At 45.5% G+C, this 19570-nt stretch overlaps 1 protein-coding gene across 2 annotated transcripts in view; it reads left to right on the plus strand.

The window, feature by feature from the left end:
* Positions 1-19570, plus strand: part of MAP2K4 (mitogen-activated protein kinase kinase 4) — a 109007-nt gene that overhangs the window by 60252 nt on the left and 29185 nt on the right. For both annotated transcript variants that reach the window (XM_074921973.1, XM_074921974.1), the window contains 2 exons: positions 819-993; positions 10879-10998. In XM_074921973.1, coding sequence (XP_074778074.1) covers positions 819-993; positions 10879-10998 — 295 coding nt within the window. The remainder of the gene's footprint in view (positions 1-818; positions 994-10878; positions 10999-19570) is intronic.

Below are 19570 nucleotides of genomic sequence, written 5' to 3' on the forward strand. Positions count from 1 at the left end.
GGAGTAATTGGGGGCACATTAAAACAACTGTTGAACTCTTCTGTCCTACAAATTTTGGGTATTGGTCTACTCCTTACCTGGACATATCCTGGTGGCTGCAGTACCAATGTTTGCCCAAGAACGTTAATTTAGGGGTTTGGTAAAGACACACTTGAGCAAACAGTTTTTATTGTCATATGTCACAAACAACTTGGTTTTTATATAAAAATTATTGGCTCTTTATTTGTTTTTGAAGAAATTAAATTATTACCTAAAATGTTTTGGGTTTTTGGTTTTTTTTTTTTCCTAATTAATTGCAGTTTTCCATTAAGAGCAAACTGTTTCTAAAATCCCCTTGATGCACGCAGAAGAGCTTGCCTGTGTTGCATGGAAACCCAAATAGAAGGGAAACAGTTGCTGGGAGTGTGGTGGTGTAGAGCAGCGGAAGCTTTGGGGAGATGGGGCTGGGAGTGCTCTTCAGGCTCTTGATTCTGCATGTTACCAGATCCTGCTCAAAGCCTGGTGTATTTTGTGCAAAGTAGAAAGAACTGTGTAAATGAGTGATTAGAATGACTCTACTATATGAGACACATTGAATTTTACACCACAGCTGGAGAAACTTATCCTTAATTGAAGCTGTGAGCAAGTGTATGTCATTTTTGATTTAACATTTTCCCTCACCCCTGCCACCCCCTACCCCCACCAAAATCCTCTGTGGAATCAGATTGTTGCTGTAGCCTTTGTGAACCCCTCTCTTCTAATGTTTAATCAAGTGCTGAAAAGAGAAATTTACAGACTATTTAAAATGTGGAAAAATTGCTTCCCAATATTTTTGACAGAGAGAGACTGAGAACACACAGCATTGAATCATCAGGAAAATTGAAGATTTCCCCTGAACAACATTGGGATTTTACAGCAGAGGACTTGAAAGACCTTGGAGAAATTGGACGAGGCGCTTATGGTTCTGTCAACAAAATGGTCCACAAACCCAGTGGGCAAATTATGGCAGTTAAAGTAGGTGATGCCCATACTTACATTTGTACTTCAGTCCATTAGGGATGAAATGTGATGGAGAATTAATGTTCTTCCATCTACCACCCATCTACTGCTCTTTCCTATTTATTTCCAGTGTAAAGGCTGCTATTGCTGAAAATATGTTGTATAATGGGCATATTGTTAAGTGATTTGTGAAGCTCTTATAATTGCTTGTGCCCTTTTGAAAATGCCTGTCAGGAACCTATGTTTTGAGGGGATCACATGTCTCTGGAGACTGATAATGGGGCATGAGCCTTTCACCTCTGGGTCACTGGTTCAGATACAGCCTAGCTTGATGGTAGGCACAAGTTGACATCTAACAGCTTCTCGGTGTCTTTTGTGAAATAAGGTAGTGAGTTAAAAATTGCTTTTTCTGTAAGCATGTGCCATGATGTAGCTTCACCAGGAGGAGCTGGAATGGAGTGGACATCCTCCAGGGAGTGCTTTGTTCTTGGTGATGTATGATGGAGTCTTTGCTTTCTGGCATGCAGACCTGCTCTGGAAGTGGAAGGGGTAGCAGTTTTGTACACTGTCCATTTTTTACCTTATGCTACCCAAAATCTCACCTTAAAACCAGAAACAATATCCAGTCTCATTTCCCAGCTGGGCAATATGGAATAATCTTTGTCTTGTCGCAGCAGTGCTGCTCACTGGGCATCTTTGAGGAGCTGCTTGTCCATTAAGCTGGGTGAGGTGGGCAGCAGCAATTCTCTCTCTCTCTTTCTCTCTCTCGTCTTCTTTGCTTGCTGCTGGCTGGTAGCTGATGACATCAGGCTTTTAACTCTGTTGATGTAAGTGCTCCCATGACTCCCATGAAAGAGTAGAAGTGAGCTATGTAGAAGTGTGTGTTGCTCTCTTTTTCAACTGTCTCTGTCTTCTTTGGAATACTCCCTGGTCTGATCTGGAAACATTCACTCCTGCTGGTCTCACGTGCCAGGCAGACATGTCTCAGCCCCAGCTCTAGCTGCTGTGAATAGAATTCTTACTTGTCTCTAGTGTGTCAGGTTACTGGAGTAACCACCATCTTTTGATTTTCTCCTCACAGCATTGGGACCACTGGCCAGGTCTCTGAGTGTTTTGGATCACCATGCAGTGATGTTTCAACCTGGTTTTGAATCCCTAAAAGTCTCCAGTGGAGCTAGAGGCTGCCTGTAGCTAAAGGCTTATTTCTCTTAATTGCCTTTAGTGGAACTTGTAGGTGGAGTTTGCAGATGATGGGTTGAAAACTGATGTAGTGAAATGATGCCTGGACATCTCCAGGTTCTCAAACCCAGAGTGCATGACCTGGGTAACTGTAGTTTTGTTACTATATAATCATGACAGTCATGGGTGAGAACAAGGCATACCTATAGCTGAGTGGCTTTGTTATCTGAAGCTCTGCAGTGGGTACAGCTGTGCTGAGAAGAGCACTTTGTTGGATTAACTAGAGTCATTGAGAAGGAGACGTGTCTGCCGGCACAGAAATTCTGTTGTCCCAGACTTTGTGTGCACAAGGGATGTTCAGCATCATAGGATAATCTTGTCAGCATCAGGGGTCTGTAATGAGGATGCAGCTTCCATCTCAGAGGTAGGAGGCACCATTGTCATGTTCTTGAAGCACACAGTTGGAGTTGACATTGCACAGCATGTTGGACAGGCTGGTTTTCCCAAAGGAAGGGAGGTGGTCTGAGCCTCGGGAGTGCTGGGCTTGCGGGCTCACTTTTCAACAAAGAAAGATCTGATAGGTTTACAGTGTCTAAACTTCAAAATGTCAAAGTTGTGGGCTGGGATGGTGCCACCTTCTTTTCTCTGAACCTATTCCCCTTGGATGGGCATGGCTAGACCTGTAGGAGAAGGAAGGTTGGAAGGTCTGGGCAACTGCATAATTTCTAAAGTATTAGTCACAAGGAACTGTTCTGTTTGTCCTAGAGAGGATAAAACACGAAATTGAGAAAAGGAAGGACCTGTGGGTGGAACGGTAAGCAAGGTCTCCAAGGCAGCAACATCTATTCCACAGCTTGGATGGTGCAATTGTTTGAGATGAGTTTTCAGGCCAGGACTAAGCTAGAACTAGTGAGTAGTTCATCCCAAGCTACTCAGCTCTATGTCAGTCTGCCCTGTGGGCCATCCATACTTGGGGCTGTCCACCTCCTCTCTCCGGTCTCCCTCAAGCCTGCGGTGTCCTGACAGCTTGCAGAGCTGTTGCTGTCTGAAGGCTCAGCTCCCCACCTGCGTTCAGGGAAACCAGCTGCTCTCCACAGGCTCTCCTTGCTCTACAGGCAGGAACTTGTTTTCTTCCCCTTCAGCGTAATGCCCTTCTGTAAGAGGAGGTTGAGAAGTTTTAGAAGGGGGATGGTGGTTTGACGAGAAAACATGTCAGTGTAGTTATCTGAGGCCTTGGCTACAATCTCAGTGATACCTGCTGTGGTGTGGCACCATGCTGTGTGCAGGGCATAGGAACATTGCTCTGCAACTACCTGGGTGTGAAGCTGGTGTCTGTGGTTATTTAGTGGTGCTGCTTTCCCAAGGGCAGCATCAGTGCAGCAGGCAAATCATCCTTGGAAGGACATTCAGCAGTAGGAAATAGTTTTAGGGATGCTGCAAGCCAAGAGTTGTTGGCTGTTCAGTACTGATGAGTGAAATGCAGAGAAGGCTGCAGAAGCTGCTAATTAGATGCAGAGAAAATTGGTATGGGGGCCTCCCCCACCTGTTCTCTGTCCTCTGCAGCACTACCCAAATTTCCACTGCCACTGCTGCAAAATTTCCAGCCCAGTCAGGCATCTTCCTGCCCCACTTCCAGAAGGGCCAAGTCCTGTTTGCAGCCACCGTGATCAGGCTGCATCCCTTGTGGCTTGTCAGCCCCTTCTGCCACAGACACATTCAAACCCTCCATGTTCTACAAGCGTGCAAGGGGAGACGTTGCTCCTTCCCCTGTCTTTGCGGGTCCGATGGCAGCTCCTGCTGTGCCCAGGCAGCCTGGTGCCTTGGGTACCCATCCTGCTCATCTCTCTGTCTACGCAGATGCAGCTGCTGGAGCGTACCCTCAAATCCTGTCTCCAGCTCCTTCCTCTGGCTTTTTCTAGCCTGTCATGCCTTTGCACAAGGAACAGTCTTTGATTTCTGGCTTTCCTCTTTCTCTCTGCTCGGTGCTGGTGGCACCAGCACCGCAGAGCACACTGGCTCCTGCTGCCTCCCCCAGTACAGCCTTTTTGCTACGCTTCCTGTCTGTTTTTCTTACCACTGCAGGAAAATAATTCCTAAGTGCTGAAATATCACCAAAAATAACTTGAGATCTGCAGGTGGAGGCGCCATTTTCTTTCATTTTTCCCTTTTATGCGTTTCGGCCTCCTGAGCCCGTGTAGGGATCCTGGCTGGTCCAGGGCAGGGCTGCCAGGCCCCTGGATGAGTCAGAAGCTTTCATCTGCATTCCAGCCTCAGCAGCAAAGGAGGAAAATCAGCCTCCTTGTGTCACTGGTGTGAAACCGCTGCAGCAGAGCTTCAGCTGGCAGAGCAGTGCTGGGGAGAGGCTGGGATGATGAGCTCTTGTCCCCAGTTCTGCTCCTCCCTCTCCTTCAGCCTTTGGAGTTCTGTACCTCTATGAATACCTATTTAAATAACAAAAAGATACTGTTGTGCCTCTTCAGGAGCAGGCTGGAGTAGACTGCAGGAGCTGGGACCTCTAGAGGGATGCTTGTGAGGCCGGTGGCTGCAGGTTGGTTTCAGAGGCGGACATTGCAGTCTTTGGCAAGATGCTTTTGCATCCCTTACCCTTTCTGCCATAGAGAGCCTCTTCCTAGAGCCATCAGGCAGAGTGGGAGAGGTAAAGGAAAGAAGAATCCAACTCGGGTTTTATATTCACATCTTTCTCATTTTTTGCCCCTGGAAAATGTTGTATTATATTTTCCAAATCTTAATAAAAGACAGTACTTTTATTCATTAGGTCTCTTCCTCTCTGAGAGCCTTCTGGAGATGAAGAGTCCCTGTTTGCTCTGGCTCAGCTGGCATTGTGGTCTTCCTCTCACTGAAACAAAAACTCCTCTTAATTTTCTTGAGGATTTATTGACATATTAGGTCAAGACTCTTGCAGGTAAGAGAGAGAGCAGCACAATTTTGTCCAGTGCCAGCTCTCTCTGCAAATTCACAGTTGCAAGGTCAGTTTGTAGACTCCTCACTTCCTTGGCAGGTTTCTCTTCTGGACTCCTCGTTTTCCTTGAAGAAATCCCTGCCCTGGCTGGCATTTGCCTGTAACACCAGCACAAGCTCTCTGTGATGTTGCCTGGTCCAACTTCCAATTCTACCCCGTGTCCTCTGACTTTGCTTCTGGTTTCTTGTTTTCTATTTAGTCTTGTTTTGCCCAGCCTGTGGCAGTTCATATGTGACTTGTGAATAATCTCCCAGGCTTCTTTGCTCTGTGGAGAGCCCTGGTCCCTTCTTGGGATCTGCTCCAATGCCATCACTCCTGGTTTTATCCCAGGGGCTTCACAATATGTGCAATTCTCCAGCCCCATGTGTATTTCCTCTCCAGTGTCACCATGTGGTGTTGTCCCAGCTGCTCCAGGAGGTTGTGCATCTTGTTTCATGAGGGTACCACAAATTCAAGGAACAGGACTGTCTTGGGCACATCAGAGGAAAAGCCCCAGTTTATTTGGGTGGAATTGTTTTCTTGGGAAGCTCACCCAGCACCTGAGTGTTTTCTTTCTGTCCTGTCTCTAGCACTGATGATAGTTCAAACAAAGAAAAAGTGCTTTAAAAGATCTTTGGCATACTTGTTTTTTCCAGACTGGTATAAAAAATAAATAAAAGAAAAAAAAAGCCCAAACTGGAATGAAAGCTGGGGAGTGTTCTCCCTGTTGGAGCAGGACGCTTTGCATTTTACTTAAATACTGTAGTGGTGTGTGTTGTGTTAGCCAGGCCTCTTGGAGGCTGGGAGAGTTTCTTGTGTGAAGAGTTCACAAGATTAAGTGAATATTTAAAATGCCAACCTTTAATCTGTTTGGTGGCACCTCTGTGGGCCAGGAGCCCGAGCGTGACAGCGGTGTCCTGAGCCTGCTGGTGGGAGACCCCCCCTCCCGTGCTCTCCCCTTGGGCCCCCCTCGCCCTGGGGGCCAGGCAGACCCTTTCTGCTGGGCAGCAGGCAGTGCCTCTGATATTTGGGGTTCAGTATTAGCAGCTTCTGACAATTTCTTTTCAGCCAGTTCACCTGACTGAAAAATACACCATCAAGAGATGACTACAGTGGTTTGTGCTTCGATTGACCTTCAAACTTCATGGGGCCACAACAAGGAAACTTCTCACACCTCCTTTTAGTTGAATTCTGTTTCTGTCAGAAATAGTTACAGCTAGGAGAGTAAGTCAGCTGGGGAGAGGGCATTTTTGTCCACAATCCTTGTGTTCAGTTTTCCCCCACCCCAAAAGGCATAGTGATTTTCAGCTGTAGTGCCATAATTTTCCAGTATCTATTGTATAAGCCAGCCTAGCTGATCTGGTAGTGCTCTGCAATACTGCCTAGTCTAGTCTCCAGTTCCAGACAGTGTCCTCAGATATTGCTGGTTTCTTTTTTTTTTTCTTTAGTCTAGAAGTATTTTTGATCAGACTACAGGCGGTCTTCCACTTCTGCTCTAAACTTCTAAGAAAATCAGAAGCAGTTTCAAGATCAGTTGAGTAACTAGAGAAGCTGGCCAAGGCACTGTTTAGAGATACATAAAATTCAGCAGGATGTCAAGCCTGTGAGGTGTCCATAAAAGATCCCTGTTCTTCTTGGAGAAGCCAGCAAGCTGTGGAGCTGTTTCTTGTTCAGACCACAGTGCCTTTTTTACATAATTTGTTGTTGTAGTCAGTGCTTGCTCTTATCTATAGCTTTAAAAAAGATGTTCATGTCTTTGCCTTTCGCAGGTTTTCACTGATGGCAGTCTCACAGCTGAAATATGTTGCTAAGTATCAGGTATCCCTGAGAGGAGAAATTTAACATTTCTTTATACCTCCATAATCTCTCCATCCTTACCTGGATGCCTGATAGCCCACACAAGCCCACCAAAATGACACGAGTGTATTAAGTTCAGTCAAGGAGCAAATTTCTCTGTCCTTCTGATTTCCCATATGACTTCTGAAGAGAGGTCTTGGGGCTTTTTGCAAGCTGGCTTTATTGCAAATCATCATTTCTGTTCTTTGCACAATTAGATACCCTCTCCCAAGGTGACTCCTTATGGTTTATTGAAGAGAACTTTCTGTTTCACTCGTCTGTTTGGGTAGCTGGCTGAGAGCTGGGGAAACCCGTGCTCCCGCCCTGCTGGTAGTGCACTGTGAAAGGAGCAAATGGGTGAGGGCTAAATGGAAATGGTGAGGGAGCGAGAACCTTGTTAGAGGAGGTGGGAAACTAGTTGTAATCAGTGGAAGACCATGACATACTTCTTTCAGCAGTAAATGTGTTTCAGGTGGGTAGACAAATATTCTCATCCTCGGCAATGAGGATGAGACTTTTTCCTGCTGGTTTGGTGTCCCCTGGGAGCACCAGTGCTCTGGTGGCACTGCCAAGCACTGCTGTGCTGTGCTTTCTGCTGAAGACACGCGTGAGCCCTGTTCCCGGACGACACCGTGCTGTCTCACGACTCAAGGAGCTGGTTTTCAGTTTGGTGTTTATGGCTTTTTTCTTTTCTTTCCTTTTTCTTTTTTTTAAACTGGTTGCTACCCGCTCCACCTGAATCTTTCTATGTGCGTATTGCGGCTGGGTGATGTCTCTTCTGTTTTGGGTCCAGTTTCTGGGATCTGTCTGGTTTAGTTTGAGAGTGGTCCAATCCACAGCATAGCTTATCCTTTTGCTGTTGATGCTGCTGATGCTGCCCAGGGTATAGCTTTCAGAGCTGATGCCAGAAGGCTTTGTCCTAACCTGTGTTTGTGTTAAAAGGGCTGGAGGATTTGATGCAGTTTTGAGGCCAATGAGGAACCATTAAAAAAGAGATTCTCCATAAGCCTCTACTCCAAAACCCACTTTTTCCATATGTGGCTTGTTTGGCCACGTTGGTGACTATATGCAGTAGAGTGACCAGGCTGAGAGGTGTAAGACCTGAAACTAAATCAGGTCTGTCCACCCCTGTCTTAAATGGTGTCTTCAGGCTGTTGCCTCACCTTGTCTCTTCCTTCCTTGCGATCTCCTATGTTCTTGGGTGAGTCTGTCTGTGGGTCTTGCACTCTGCCTTGAAGTTAGGGAGCAGATCATCAGTATGGCTCGTGGGCTATTCATGTAGTGGCTGCTGTTGACTTCAGTCACTTTTTGCTGTTTCTTCCGTGTTTTGCTGGTGAACACTCATTCCTTAGCTGGTGAATTGGGACCGCTGGCCTGCAGCAGACTCCCTGGTGTACTCCAGCTAAACAAAACCATCTTTTCCATCCTGAACTGACCCCAGCTCAGTGCTGTGCTGCAAACTGCTCCTGGTAATCTCCTGATAATCTCTTCAATTTGCCAGTCTCCAGCACTCTTGTGTATGAGACTTCCCACTCTTGCATCATGTCATTACTTCACTCCCTGAAGCAGTGTTTCTTAGGGAGTTCCTGCTGGATTCTCAAGGGGTCCTTTGGCTCCATGTCTCTCTGGATGCTCTGCCCTATAGCTGACCCAGTGTCCGTCCTCTGGGTCCTCTGCCTGCCCTTTCTTTTTCTCCCTGGGGAGATAGCGTTTGGGAAAAGGAGGAATCTTTAAGTTTGGTGTTGTTCTGGGGTGCCATTAAAATGGCCTCCTCTGTACAAAATATATTTCACATGCTTTCCAGAGATGGAGAAGTAACAGCACAAAAGGAGATGTCAGAGGTGGGAGGGGTTGTGTTCAGGGAAAGTTGTGGAGTTAGAGGGGCATGCCGTGGGAATGGCTGGGACAGGATTGTATAGGTGCAAGGGGAATGTAGAGGTGGGCTAGGGAGATTCCCGGATGACCAGGAAAGAGGCCTTTTGGAGACAGATACAGAGTTGGCACAGAAAGGAGATGTAAGTTACGATATAGAGAAAAGCTTCTTTTGGTTTTGCTTTTTGCTCTACACCAAAGAGGTGAACTATTTAGTGGGTAGCATCTCAGTGAGAGACTAAACTATTCCTTATAGGTCCCACCATGATGGCTTTGGCATCCATCGTCTTCTGTTGAGGTCAGAGCAATGGCATTATCGTTTCACACAGTGCTGATGGTGTGCCACCTAGAAAGAGACATTCAGTCTACTCAGCCCTTGATACCTCAGTAGGGGGTTGTAGAGCATTTTATGGTGTAGACACAAGACAAATAATCCTCATCAGGTTTTTTTCAGTGACATGTCTGAATTTCTGTGAAACAGACTTGAACCAGTGACCTAGAGGTGAAGCATTACTAGTCTGTTGAGCCATGTTCTTGCTTTGTTTGTGACTATGAAATCCCACCTGCTCAGTGGCATCGCAGGGTGTGGATGGTACAGATTGTGGGTGTGCTGGGCAAGTTTCTTGCCAGATTTCCCAAGTACTCTAGAATTAACTGGGAGGGAAAAGGGCAATATGAACATGACAATTGCTGGTCTAGGCCAAACCAGAGCTACTAGAACATTAAGAACGAGTGGTGAAATACCAAAATATCAGGATACATCAAAGGTAAGGAAAACTACAGTGTCGATACTATCCTCATTTTGTGGGGGTCCTTACAAAAGAGGGTACATAATCCTGCACTGTTTCTCAAATGGTGCTATACAAATGGCCAACCTTGAAAGTACCTTCACCTCCTGAGCCTTGTGCTTGCTAATGTGTGTGGTCTTGATGCACCAGCACCTGCTCACAGGGCAGCAGTGTAGTGGGAGTGGGTGCTGGTATTTTGCAGATTTCTCCCACAACCCTGAATAATCTTACTTTCTTGGGTAACCAAGAAGTTTTTCTCCTCAAGGAGGGTCCAGGCTACATCTGTGGCTTTGGACTTCTTGCCAAATACTTTTTTCTTTTTTTTTTTTTAAATTATTTTTCAACATGAGTCACACCTTTAGAATCACAGTTTCCTTACCTGTGATTCAAAGAACATGTTAATTAGTGTAAGATGTTGCATATGTCTATAAAATGACATGAAAAACTGTGGATGGTCGTCTCCGTCCTTCATTTAACTAGTTTCATGTTTGAACATGTACAGTTTTCTATTTTCAAACTTGCATTGTTCTTTTAAGGCCAAATAAGACTTTATATATAGTGTATATATACAATATAGTGTGTGTATACATATATATATCTTTATATACACATAGTATATGTTTTATATATATATATATATGAAGTATCTTATATATAGTGTAAATGTTCACTAGGCCAGTTCTAGGTAAAGAACTGTTAGTTTTATGAGAACAGCTCACAGGACTGTTGCCTACCATTAGCGTTACCAGAGCAATGTGTTCCCTCGGTTATGTGATAGCCGCTTTGCACCATGCCAGCCACGGTGAAGGCCTGGTGGAAGGGCCCTTTTTGTCTTCTGTGCTTGTCCTAGAAATTTTAAGTACAGTGTTCCTTGGTTAAATTTCAAAACAGCCTTCAAATTCCATCTAACATGGCTAAGAACTGTGTGAGAATTTGTTTTGAAATGAAAGTCTGAAATTGTTGTTTTACTGTAGTTTTTGATGAAGTCTCTGGTCATTAATTTTATTCTGATATTTCCTCTGAAAATGTTGACACTCATGAGAAGACTGGGGATTTTATAGTCTGAATTAAATGTCTTTAGGGGTTTTCAGTTATATTTCTTATTTGAGAACACAGCTTAATTCTCTAGAGTGTGTTTGAGCATGCCTTGGGGATTGCCTGCTCAGCCTTGGGTTTGGGGTTCCTGGCATGTTTCTCCAGAAGCGGGTCTGAGGATACAGTAATGGCATGTAAGTGATAAAGTCTCTGCCACTCTTCCTCTTTCAGAGAATTCGGTCGACAGTGGATGAAAAAGAACAGAAGCAGCTTCTGATGGACCTTGATGTAGTAATGCGAAGCAGTGACTGCCCGTATATTGTTCAGTTTTATGGCGCGCTCTTCAGAGAGGTGGGCACTCCAAACTTGCTTCATTCATGGCAGAGTTTGGTTTTTATCTTCTCTTTTTTTTTTTTTGCAGTTTCCAACATGCAATAAGGAGGAGAAAATTTATGTTAGGTTTCTTAGCTCTCCACTTTTAATCAAGTGTATTTAATTAGGAGACCCAGACGTCTGGGTGCTGCTGAGCACATACATGCTATTCCCGTTCATTGTTGTGTGTCTCTGCGTATTTTGGTCTCTCCTTCTTTCCTGCTTCTCCCTTGCTGAGCTCTGGGCCTGTGGCTCCCCCAGGCAGAGTGTGTGCTGCCAGCTGGGCGCAGCTCTGCAGCGCAGTGCTTGGACAAAATGTGGTTTATGTCAGTGGCTGTGAGATGCGACCGTGTAGAGAACCTGTATCCCTGCTGTGACAGCAGTCACAGCTGCCCGTAAGGTTATCTGATGTGTGTATGTACATGGCCAGACTGTGTCAGACTCCTCATCAACATGCATTTGCCTTGAAGTGGTTTGTACCTGCAGATACGTAAAAAACAAGGGCAACCGTGCTGTGTCAGACCAGAGCTCCTAGTGGGGTGTTCTTGTCTCTGGCAATGGCCCACAGCATCTGCTTGTAGAAGCATGTGTGATACTTTGCCTTCAGTCATACTCAGCTGAGTGTCTGAGCTAGGTGTGCAGTCTTTGTGCTCAGTGACTCTCACTGGATTTCTTTTCCATGGAAGTGTTCAGTTTCCCCTTGAACATGTACATTTTTTGCATCCACGGTGCTTTCTGAGAGGCACTTCCCTTGGTTGTCCACGTTGTCCTTGGTTTGAGGGCCCATCACCTTGATTCATTTTGAATTTTCATCCTGGTGTTTTGAGTGGTGCCCATAGTGCTTTCCCTAGTTTTTGTATTTGAAGAGGCAGTAAACAGTTGATCTTTATCCATCCTCTCCAGGCCACTGAGGATTTTATGGACAGTTGCCATATTCCCCCTCTGTCATGTCTTACCCAGCCTGGTAAGTGCCAACCTGTGTCGTACACAGAACACCTTCCAGACCTTTGATCATCTTTCTTGCTGTTCTCTGCATCTTTTCCAGTTCTGCCCTGTCCTTTTGGGATAGAGACCAAAATTGCATGACTGTTCTTGAAAGGAGCAATATCTGCAATAGCTAGTGTAGGGGCTGTAATTTTGCTTGTCCCTTTTATGCACATAGGTAATGTGTGCTGTGGTTATTCAGTGTGATGCTTCCACAAGTGCTTCCAAGTGAAGAACAGAATTAGAGCATTGAAAGCTGTGTCAGCTGACCATTGTTAATCCTGATGTACTTCAGCTGTTCAGGGCCACGAATATGGTGTTAATAACTGCATGGTTTTGTCTGTTTTAACATCTACTTATTGTAATTTAAGGTAGATATTATGCTGCAGGGCCACAAAAGGTATCCTTCTATCTCCGTGTGTTCTGCCCAGGCACTTCCATTGCTATCTAGTTTCAAATGACCAATAAAAACAGTCGGGAAGCTGACCTTCTACATGCAGCCCAGACAGTCTTATGCCATGGTTGGAGGCCAGTCATCAGACTGAGCTGAGTCTGTTCAGTACAGGCACAAAAAGAAGAATACAGCACTGATGAGCAGCACTGGATTTCAAACATTTGGTCCATTTGCAAGAATGTTTTGGAGAAGATGAATGTCAGAACCTGACTACTGCATCCCCTTCCTCCAGAGAGCAGCAGCCCCTGCAGCTCTCCTGCAGGTGTGGGTTATTCCTACTCCTGTAATTGCTCTGGTGTTGTAACTGGCACGGTATAGGGGGATAGACATGTAGTCTTGCCTGTCTTCTACTTCAGCACAAATCCAGTACATCTACTCAAGGGAAGAAGGAAAATAGGGACCTGATGGCTGCTAGTCATCTTAGCATCCTATTAGCATAGCAGCCTGTGCAGAGTCTTGTGGGGCTTTACTGGGGAACTGTTAGAGAAAGAAGGTCATTGTTGTAGTTAAAGCCCAGAACTGGGACTCAGTATTCAATTCCTGCTTCTGGTGAGTCTCCCTCTGATTTTGCCAGGTCACTCCTCTGGCTTTAAATCTCAGTCTCTAAAATAAGGATAATAATCCTTCTCCCATGCTCTGCTTTTTCTTATCTGTTTAAATATGAAGCCATTTTGGGCCATGAGTCGTTGTCCATGTTCACACAGTACAAGTTCCTACCAAGTGTGGAGCCTCAGTCTTGGCTGAAAATTTCCAGCGTTGCTGAAATACAAATGAAAAGGCTGTCAGCTGGTGTAAAGAAAAGTCTCTGGGCAAGACATTATCTTGCCAGATGCTGATGAGCAACATGTTCAGAGCTGTGCAAGCCTGTCACCTCTCTGCAGCTCTAGGCACATCCCAGGATGCAAGTATAAATAAATAGTATAAAACCCTACCTTGATCAGCACCCAAATGTCAGCCTGGCTTCTACTGCACCCAAAAATCTTGTCCAAAAATCCTGTCCTGCAGCCAAGTAGGTCTCCTCGTGTGCTCTGTCTGGGAAATGTTTTTTCAGTAAGGTCACTCTGGCTTATATCATGTTCGTCCCTGGAATCCTCTTTTCCCCCTACCCTCAACGTCAGTGGTATTGTCTTCTGAGATGAAAACAACCTTCTCCTCTCCTCAGTCCCCTACTGCCAAGGTGATGTTCCAAGTCACATACCCCAGAGGTACACAGGGTGAGCTGGTATGCTTGGATAAGGTTTTCTGTCTTGTCATATTAATTACATGTTCTAATACTAATTACATCTTTTAAAGCTAGGAAACTATGACAGCAGAGGAGCACAGAAAGGGAGAAAAAGAATTTCACTAGTATGTTTGAACCCGTCTTGCTGTACCATCCCCTGGAGTGTAAGAGCTCCTGGGACATTGCTAAAGACTGAACCTCTCTCAAGAAGTCCTGCAGCAAAGCATGTATAAACAAAGCTCTTTCTTCCAGCATTTCTAGGTGAAAAGGAGATAAGTTCTAAAAGGCAAATCCTCTTGGGACCACCTGCTCTGAGGCAGGATTCAGATCCTCCAGGAATGGATGGAGCTACAGATGGGAAGTCTTCCTCTGCCTGCTCCTAAAAGGTGGAAGACTTCAATTTGAGCCCCTTTTGAGGAGCTTAAATGTTGAGTAGAGGAGCTTAAATGTTGAGTAGAGGAGCTTAAATGTTGAGTAGAGGAGCTTAAATGTTGAGTAGGTGGCTCTCACAATCAGATGATTGCTGAGAAGATTATAGCAGCTTCAGCAACAGCAGCAGGGCAGCTGGGCTCATTTGAAAGGTAGGTAGCCTTTCCAGAAGAGTGAGCTGTTGATGCAGAGAAGCAGAGCTAAGCTATTGAATCCTGACCGTTTGGGGAGTAGGATTACTAAACCAAATCAGACAAAACAGTTCAAGGTCTTATTTTGAAGACAGATGAGTCCCAGCTTGCAGTCAGGAGAATAACTAAACAGGCAAGTTCCTGTGGCAGCCTCTGTGAGTATGAAAAGTTTGATTTGGAAAGGCAAAAAATACTACACAAATATTTCTCCCTGGTTGTATTCTGTTTCACTTGTTTGGCAGCATTTTCTGATAGGTAAAGTCTTTGGGATCTGGGCCTGCTTGTCCCTCAGCAGGCAGCATTTTAACACATAGTGTTTGCTTCTTATTCTTCAATCATACGGGATGTCTTTCTGCTGTTACGTATGTCTGTGTATAATGTCATGTGTAACAACACAAAAACTACAAGTCGATTGCTGGGTATGGGACTTTGCTTGAGTTTATCGGCATCCATTAGGTGAGGTTAAATTGCCTGTTTAATGGAACAGGAACAAAGCTGAAAAAGTAGAAGACAGCATTTCTGCCTTTGCATGGAGTCAGAGGCTTCACTGCAGTGATGCCAGACAGTGCGTGTGCCACCCAGGACCTCCACGGGACAGCACTCTGCTTGCTCCTGCTCTCGTGACGATGCCGTGACCTACACATCACCGTGTTGTACATCACCGTGATGTTACAGCATCCTTCATTCTTCTAGTGCAGCTGTTGAGGGGTCTGCTCTATTACTTGGTTTTCTAACAATCCTAGGTAGAAAAAAATCAAACCTTTTTTTCATAGCAGAAAGAATCCCTGAGCACTGATGTTGTAATGTGTGGCAGTTGAAATGTTTTTTATGTCCACAGCCTGACTTTTAACAGAAGAGAGAAGTTGCATCTAGTAAAGGCTGGAGAGTGAAGAGAGTCAGAAAAAGAAAAGCCTGGAGGAAAGTGCAGAAGGGGTAGTTACACCACTGGCTATATTCTTGGTTACACCAACTACAGAAGGGATTTGTTAACTGATGAATTATAAAGTCATCGAACTGTAGAATGGTTTGGGTTGGAAGGGACCTTTGAAGATCATAGAGTCCAACCCCCCTGCCCCGGGCAGGGACAGCTTTCACTAGATGAGGTTGCCCAAAGCCCCGTCCAACCTGGCCTTGAACCCTTCCAGCCAGGGCAGGGGGGGCATCATCCACAACTTCTCTGGGCAACTTGTTCCAGTGTCCCACCACCCTCAGTGTAAAAGATGGCTATATTTGTGTCCAAGATAAATCTGCCCTCTTTCAGTTTAAAGCTATTGCACTTTGTCCTGTCACTACAGGTTCTGGTAAAAAGTCTGTCCCCGTCTTTCTTACAAGTTCCCTTTAAGTGTTGAAAGGTCACAGCAAGGTCTCTCTGGAGCCTTCTCCAGGCTGAAGAACCCCAACTCTCTCACCCTGTCCTCCCAGAAGAGATGTTCCAGCCCGCAGATCATTTTGGTGTCCCTCTTCTGGACCCACTCTAACAGGTCCATGTCTGTGTTGTGCTGGGGACCCCAGAGCTGGATGCGGTGCTGCAGGTGGGGTCTGACCAGAGCAGAGCAGAGGGGGAGATTTACCTCTCTTGACCTGCTGGCCACAGTTCTTTTTATGCAGCCCAGGATACGATTTGGTTTCTGGGCTGCAAGCATACATTGCTGGATCATATCCAGTTTTTCCTCCACCATTATCCGCAAGTCATCTTCTACAGGCCTGCTCTCAGTCCTTTCATCCCCCAGTCCTTATACTGGTGAGTGCCCCAGTCCAGGTGCAGGATCTTGAAGTTGCATTATTAACTTTGTGAGGTTCACACTGGCCCCATGAATCCAGTTGGTTTCTCCACACTGCACTAGTGAGAGCCCCGACTCCTGCACATGCACACAGAGCTTTCCACGTCAGTCATCAGGGATGCTGTACTGAAGAGGATCTGGTTACTCGTGTCCATTTGGTACCTCTCAAAGCAGTACTTGCTAGGTGGGGGGAGAAAAAAAGATGATTGCTAGGGTTTCTGCAAAGATTTCAGTTAAGTTGCTTTCTTCTAGTGAGAAGAGAGGAGTGTTGGGCTGAGCTGTAGGACTGCACTGGGCAATCCTGAGACTTTTGCCCTTAGTGTTGCTGTTTAGAGGGTTTTGAGGTCTGAAAAAAACCCCAGTATTCTTTTCTTGCATGTCTGCTGGAAGCTTTACAACTAATCTAGTTTGAGATAGTACCTGTAAGACTGGTAATGTTTGGTTGATAATCCTAACTACACTAACTGCTCTTTCAAAATAACTGTTCTTGTTACTTTTCTTCTCAAGAAGGGAAGAAGAGAAAAGCCTTATCTGACTTAGGGTCTCAGCAGTGGTTGCTACATAGTGTGAGTGTAGCTGAGCCAAGCTTAAACCAACAAGCTTAATAATTGATAAAATTATTCAATGAAAAATTCATTGCAAATTGCAAAACGTGCCCAGGAAGCCAGGTAAATCAGCCCAGGAGAGAATCAGGCAGAAGAGAAGAGCTCATGTGGATGTCAGTAGCATCTGCTACTGATGGTGGTGTGAGTTGTGGACGTATCCTTTGTCAGTTGGTACAAGGTGCTTGTTCTCTTTGTTACTGATGCACAGCAGTCTATTTCTATGGAGGTCTTTGGTTGTTTTGGCGTTACTGAAGGCATCTGTCCCTGCAATCAGTCCCTGGTCCATAGGAGAAGTGTCTTCTGTGTCACATAAGGGCGTGTGAGGGCTATGACATTCTCCGTTCTCTCTCACCGGTGTAGATGCAGCTTGCATAAGAAGTTGGCCACTCCCTGCGGTGCACTAATGCCTTCAGTATTGGTTTCACAGAACAGTGGATGTTGGAAGGGACCTCTGGAGGTCACCTTGTCCAACTCCAGTGCTCAGACAGGGCCACCCAGGGCTGCTTGCCCAGGATCATGTCCAAACAGCTTTTGAATATCTCTAGGGATGGAGATTACACAGCCTCCCAGGGCAACCTGTGCCAGTTCTCAGTCACCCTCACAGTGAAAAAGTGTTTCCTCCTGTTCCTGTGTGTCAGTTTGTGCCTGTTGCCTCTGGTCCTGTCACTGGGCACCACTGGAAGGGCCTGTCTGTCCTCTGTGCACCCTCCCTTCAGGTATTTATGTACATTGGCAAGGTCCCCCTGAGCCTTCTCAGTTCTAGCTTTCTCAGCCTTTTCTCATAGCAGAGATGCTCCAGTGCCTCAGTCATCTTAGTGACCCTTACTGGAGTCTCTCCAGTATGGCCATGTCTCTCTTGTACTGGGTTCCCCAGCACTGGCCACAGCACTCCAGGTGTGGCCTCACCAGTGCTGAGTCAGGGGGAGGGTGAACCTCCCTGTCTTCTGGCAGTGCTTTGCCTAACGCAGCCCAGGACACCGTTAGCCTCCCTCGTTACCCTTCCTCGCCACAAGGGCACATTTTGACTCAATGTTCAACTTGTTGTCCACCAGGACTCCTGTTCTGCCAAGCTCTGTTCTAGCTGGGTGGCATGGTTGTGACATGCTCAGATGTAGACTGGGAATTCAGGACTCTGCATTAGGAAGCTGAAACATCCCAGTTGCTGGTTAAGCAATTTTTCTCTATGTCCTGAAGATGAGCAGCAATATTTTGAATTAAATGTGCGGGGTGTTCCTGGACATTTTTTGGAATGCCTACAAGATGTTCATTAGCATCTGGTCATTCAGTACCCAGTAGGGACTAAAATATATTCTTTGGAAGAATAACGGGAAGAGAAAACTAAAATGCTTTTGTAATTTTATAACTGGAAATCAACTTAAGAGCATAAACTAAAGAGAAACTTTAATTAAGGTGGTTTTCACCTCACAGTTCCCAATGAAGTGGAACTTTCCCATGCACATTAGCATTTTTTGTATTCGATCAGAAGGGGACTGAGTGACCAGTCATCCCTGACAGTCTTCCTTTTTTGTTCTCAGTAAAATTCATCAGTTTTGCCAATAGGTAAGTCCTTTCAAAGACCAGGAAGGGTTAAGAGTTTTGAATCTTGCTACCAGCTTTAAGCTGCATAATTGAACCTGCCTGTCATCTTTTTTTTCATTGATCTTGCTGATGTGAATTCAGGTAGATTTTTATATTATATAAATGCCTACATCCAGGATTTCTGTATGGCATATACTTTAGGAGACCAAGTAAACCAGGTCTTCCCTTTGGTGCTTTTGACCATGTACAGGGTTTTTTATGCTTAAATCAACATTGGATAACAATTTATTGTACTCGTTTGAGATTTTGGTAACACACCCCCCCCAGCCCCGCAGGTGCAGGAAGTATATTGTGAAGCTTTTGTTAGGATAATGTCTCTAATAAGGTTGCCTGTTGTTTCACTTCAGTTTACTTTTGCTGTACAAATACCAGCCGTTGTAACCTGGGTGATTGAAGACACTCACAGTGTTAGTGCAGTTGGACATAAATACAGGGCTGCAGGTGGTCATTTTTAATCTGACATTCTTGAAGAAACGCAGTCCCTTGCAGTCTAAGTACAATAGTGCGGGAATATAGCGCAGTACCAATTCCTTACATAAAGCTGGTCAAAACTGAAGCAGTATTTTGAATGATCCTGCAGCCAGTAGAACAAGTCCATGTTTGCTTTCACTACAGAGAGCTTGTAAGTGCCTCGTGTGGTTCCAGTTTCACTTTATTTACGCACGTCACTAGCACTGGGTCCACGCTGCTTTCTCTGAGCCACTCTCAATAATAGGGAAGTGCATCAACTTTACTTTGCATTTGTTGCTACTGCTGAAAAGGGAAATTTTCTGCATGACTTGCCTCATTTCACTTCTGCAGTTAAAATCTGAATAGGTCCTCAGCCAAATTCATCCACAGCTAATCTTTTGTTCTCTAGCAGCCTGAGTTAACCTTTTTCTATGTTTTTGGAAACACTGGTCATGCCCTCTTCCCTCTGCGCTGCTCTTGCCTCGTTCACCGTGATGTCTCTGCTTCTGTGTCCAGCATGGTACCTTTTCGATCAGTCTCTTCTAATTTGTTTTTGGTGAAATGCATGTTTTCTGGGCTCAGGCTTGTAGCAGCCAGTTCCCCTGGGTGTATGACATTAGCTCCCACTCTATGCTGTGCTGGTGTAAAAAGCCTGGTGCTAAATGAGCACTGTAAAATGGGGCTGCCCATCGCTCTGAACTCACAGTCATCTTCCCCAGCCAGCCCACCAGCAGCTCAGCCCTTCCTAGGAAAGCAGATCCCCTCTTCTCAGAAGGGAGAGGCTCTTCTCTTGGAGGCAGCATCCCTCTTGGCAGGAGATGGTGGTGGATTCGCTG

Source organism: Athene noctua, chromosome 18, assembly GCF_965140245.1.
Source record: "Athene noctua chromosome 18, bAthNoc1.hap1.1, whole genome shotgun sequence".
Taxonomy (NCBI): Eukaryota; Metazoa; Chordata; class Aves; order Strigiformes; family Strigidae; genus Athene; species Athene noctua.